Source organism: Populus nigra, chromosome 5, assembly GCF_951802175.1.
Source record: "Populus nigra chromosome 5, ddPopNigr1.1, whole genome shotgun sequence".
NCBI classification, from domain to species: Eukaryota; Viridiplantae; Streptophyta; class Magnoliopsida; order Malpighiales; family Salicaceae; genus Populus; species Populus nigra.
In genome coordinates, this window is record NC_084856.1 from 17,988,495 (window position 1) to 17,993,488 (window position 4,994).

Sequence of the window (4,994 nt, forward strand, 5' to 3'; positions counted from 1 at the left end):
ATAAAATAAAAAAATAAGAAACTTGAAAAACATATAAAAATTTAAAATTTAAATTTATAAAAAACATTGTATGAATTTTTTTTTTAAAAAAAATCGGGCCTAGCCTCGGGACTAGCACACTTAGGCTAGATTAGCATGACATGAGTATGTGGATAGGCAAGACACAATCCAAATAATTCATATTTTTAATTTTTGTCATAAACATGTCATCAAAATAAATGTTTTAACAAATAATGAAAATGAGCTATCACGTGTATCCACACCGTCACAAATCTATCAATTCTTTCCAAAGCTAAGACATCCAAAAATTAGCAGGTATATTAATTCAGTAAATAGAGTTTTGGTAATGGTTTAGCGTCTCTTTTTGTAAAATAGAGTTACAAAATAAACAATCTATCAGTCTAATGGTGAGTGTGCTAGTTAATTAGCTGTAGATACACATAAAATACAAACAATAAGAACACCTCTGAATCCCAAATGAACAGCATCATAATACATATATAATAAAGAATGAAACATATGAGAAGGTTGAATTTTCCGACGTCCAATCCTTTGGCAGCCAACTTCAACACGCACAGCCTCCCCTTTGCTCGACTTCTGAAACAGTTTCTGATATACCCTGAAAGTAACTGCAAAAAGTGCCTTGGGTATGAGGCAAATCTTCATCGTTTGCAGAAATTTAGCAATCAGGGAAATTAAGCAATGGAAGGTGAAAATCTATCTGGTTCGGCGGGGCCCATTAATCAATCAAATGTATTTTTTAAAAAAAGGGATCAAGAACGTGAGTTTTAGATGTGACAGGAACTCACAAAACGTGAGTTGATTGAATGTTTTGGAACGCAAATTGCTGATGATTTCTCAAATTTATGGAAGTCTGTTTACAGGTGAGGTAATGTTAAGGGATTCTATGACCATTCACATGTCTTGGAAAAAAGGTCTGCACAAAAGCTTCTCTGAAAATATAGCCAGCTCATTGCATTGATCGGGACATGAAGTTGATGTTAGCCTTTAACAGAAAGGGTAGCAAGAATTGATGTTGATAATCAACAAGTCTACTGGTATACTTACATGTCATGTTCCTGTTCATGTTCCTGTTCCTGTTCACCTTCTAGTGCCATTTTTGCAACACAAAGAAATGCTTCATGAACATTGTAACCCTCTTTTGCTGAGGTCTCAAAGTATGGTATATCTCCCCTGGAAGCACACCATTCTCTGGCCTTTTTCTCCGAAACCTGCACGTTAATGTATTTTTTAAGGGGAAAGGAAAAACTCAACTGAAGACACTGATATTGCACTTCAGCATTTAGCAGTTAGCATGCATCTATACCACTCGGCTCCTTCCACCATCCACGTCGATTTTGTTCCCAAATAATATAAAAGGGAATGCACCAGGATCGGCTGGATCCGCCGCCTGCCATTGAAATACAAAATAGGTAGAAGGATTGAAAATGTCACCAGTGCATGAATAGGAAAAAAAAAAAAAGGATTGTGTTACAGCATGTAAGCATTTTTTTTACTGATGTAAATACAAAACCGCAGATTTTCACACAATTCAAGAGGTTTCCCAGCAATTCTCATCGGGTTTAAGCTCTATAAATCTAATTGTTGAACTTGAGGATTATTATATATGTTGTTTTAATACAGTAATCCCATTCCCATTGCCATCCCTGCGGACACTGCAATTTCCAACATTGTATCTTTAGACACCTTAAACTGAAGATGATTTGTAAACCTTTTCATATCCATGATCTAAATTATAAGCTGTAAATGCCGTTTAATACGTAGCCACAACATAAAAAAAAAAAGTGTAAGGAAAAACATTAAAATTAGTGTGCCATGGTCATAATAATAAATCAGTTGCTTAATTATCTGGTACTGCGCTAAGGACGCAAACCTGTAATTCTATACTAATGAACTGTTCAGGAATGCCCAATACAGTGAAAGAAAAAACGGAGCACAGAAAGGTAATGCACTTTTCGATACCTGTTTGACAAATTCGTCATGCCAATTATTAAGTGTTTCAAATGATTTCTGTATATTTACATCATATACAAGAACACAGCAATCTGCCCCTCTGTAAAACGCTGATCCTAAACTCTGAAACCTCTCCTGCCCCGCCGTGTCCCATATCTGGCATTAACACATAACATACATAATATCAGCAATTGTAGCTTGCAAAAGATTTTCCTTAATTTCTATTTCAAATAGAATTGAATGATAATTCTTTACTCACTTGCAAAGTCACCAGTTTGTCATCAATCTGTAGTTCCTTGGTGACAAAATCAGCACCAATTGTAGATTTATACTGCTGGCTAAACTTCTTATATACATATCTGAAAAGCTGTTAACAGCCCAACAAATGGCGTCTGAAGGCAGCAAAAACATAAATGCAATGCACCACAGATATTTGCACTGAAGAAAAATTTAATTTTTTAGTACTGTTGTCCTTGGCAGTTGACAAAACATGGCATTACATACCAAAGTAAAGGTGACAAGAATGAAAAAGGGACGCTTAAATGGAAGTTCTCATAATCATTGAAAAAGAGAGAAGAAAATTATAATTATCATCATGTAACGGATACTGATTCATCAAAGAAGTCTTTCCCACCCTGGAAAATCACAAGAAAGTAAAAGGAAAGAAAACGAATTTCATGAGAATTGAATAGAAAATCCACATTCAATGTTAAATAACAAATCAACATGAACATTAGCTAACTTCAGCAAGGAAAAAAAAAGAAGAAGATTCATACCCGATATCGCCCAGAACGATAACCTTCAGTAATGCTCTTCGAGACATGTCCATCACGATCAAGAATTCTTATAAAAATGTCAGCAGCTATGTAATGCCTTTCTCAACGAGACAAAGTTAGTTCAGGAAAGTATGGAAAAGAAAGACACCACAAACACTAACAATAGTGAAAGGGAAAAGACATCTTTAACGTGGTTCTTGATTCTTCTTCTTTTTAATGGGTATCTACCTTGGCCTTTATTTTATTAAAAAAATTATTTTTTCCTGTGTTTTGAATGATACAAGTGAGAGCCATGTGAGCCCTCGCCAACGTGAAAGCATAAAAGGTTAGGCGCCAGCGAAGCTGATTTTTCAAATACTACTAATAAATAATAACAATAATATTAAAGGGTTCCTTAAAAGACTAGACTTAGAGGCCATGTCAGGTTATGATAAATAAGATTATTTAAGAATTTACTAATTTATTCTTAATTGAATTATACTCATTATTCTCGTTGACCATTTTATCATGCAACTGTGCGATCGTGCTTGCCTCTTCTTTTTAGTTTTCACGGGTTGGATCTTGAGGATATCAGTAGCTATAGTTATTGCGGTTGGTTCAATGGTGTATTTGGTCCCTCAATTTTCAATTTTATCTAATATAATCCTCGAACTCTCTATTTTGTAATGATCTGGCCCTTCCATCAACGATTGAAATTGAAAGAGATGGGCCAAATGTACCCTTAATTGTTGCGATTCCATTTCATGCCTATAATCTCAGCTGGCGTACTGTTACTATGACCTTGATACTGAGATCTTGGATTCAATTACAGACAAAAAAGAAAAGATTAAAAAATTGAATAGATAATTACTAATAGCTAGCAAAGCAAATTCTTAATGATTGGGGATGAATTCTTTTATTATTGATATGATTCGCCTACATAACCGATTGACACCCCTTTTTGTTACAGATGAGATGATTGCTGGCCATACATTACAGCATCGTTAGATTATTATTATCATCTTTGATCATCAACTTAGCTTTTCTCGTGGGAACTTCACCAGTCTATTGCTGTAATTTTAAATGCAAAATTGGAAGGCGTCTTGCCTCTGGAATATAGAGCCAGAATGGGTATTTCCAGCACTGCTTGCTTGGCTCTGGGCTGGATTTGGTGCATCTCTGACCGATCCATGTTCTATTTAGTTGTCATTGACAATACAGCATAGTACATAGGCCTAAATATTCTGTTCTTCTTCTTCTTCGTGGTCTGAACACTGGCCTCCATGCTAGGCAATAATGACATCTCCCTTCAGCTTGAGCCTTGGCTCGCACGGCATCACAAGGATAAACTAGGAGCACTTAATTCTCCCCTTCCCCACTCTAATTTGTTTTCTAGTTTAATCCTGGGCACTGTTATTAAAACATTATTGTAATGTGTCGTGTTATAATATAATGATGTTTTTGTCATCTACAATAAAAGCCAATAAAAGAAGAATTGGGAGCTAAAATGATCTTTTTGTGAGCTTTAATTTTCATTATAGAATTCATCGGAGTTAAATTGATCTTTTTAATTTTTTTAGTATAGTAAAATGATTTAATTATTTTTAAAATCTAAAAACAAAACTAACCTTGTATCTAGAGACTTTTTAGTCTTTCTAATTTTTTTATAACAGTAAAATAACTACATTATCTTTAAAATCAAAATCTACTTAACTTACTTTCAGGATTTTCTTTTGTATTTTCATTATAGTCCTTTTGTTATAATTAGAAAGAATGAGGGGTTATTTGGTAATTTAATGAAAATAAAAATTATTAAAAAAAAATAGTTGATATATGTAATTCACACGTCAACGTGAGGGTTGTGTCCACACATTTTGGACGGCAAGTGCAGAATCACGAGGTGGCCAAACATCAACTTCATGGGTTGTGTCGGAATATGCTCAGTGACCCCTTTATGCCTAGACGACACATGTGGTTAATGGATCTTCAGTTTGGCTTCAACAACCTTTTACTTCTTCCTTCTTTTCTATCTTCCTTTTGATTTCCACACCAAACCCTTTAATTTGTTTTTCCTTTAGATTTGGTCCTTATTTTTTTTAATTATTTATTTTATTTGAAATAATTTATAAAATTAGAATTTTTTTCAGTTTCATCCTCCTTTAATTTTTCTCATCTATCATATTTGGTCCTCATTCGTTTGGTTGTTATTTTTTATTTATTTTATTTTTCAATTCCATCCCTTATGTTGACCTTTAGAGTCACAAA

General features: G+C 34.1%; 1 protein-coding gene across 1 annotated transcript; it reads right to left on the reverse strand.

Annotated features, from left to right (window-relative positions):
* Positions 1-300: 300 nt before the first annotated feature.
* On the reverse strand, positions 301-3,001 carry LOC133694008 (ras-related protein Rab7). Its single transcript, XM_062115413.1, has 7 exons — positions 2,751-3,001; positions 2,583-2,609; positions 2,234-2,333; positions 1,984-2,130; positions 1,328-1,411; positions 1,069-1,232; positions 301-629 (listed from the first exon to the last, which is right to left on the reverse strand). The coding sequence occupies exons 1-7, from the start codon at positions 2,801-2,803 to the stop codon at positions 566-568; spliced, it is 639 nt and encodes a 212-aa protein (XP_061971397.1). The 5' UTR covers positions 2,804-3,001; the 3' UTR covers positions 301-565.
* Between the last annotated feature and the right edge of the window lie 1,993 nt (positions 3,002-4,994).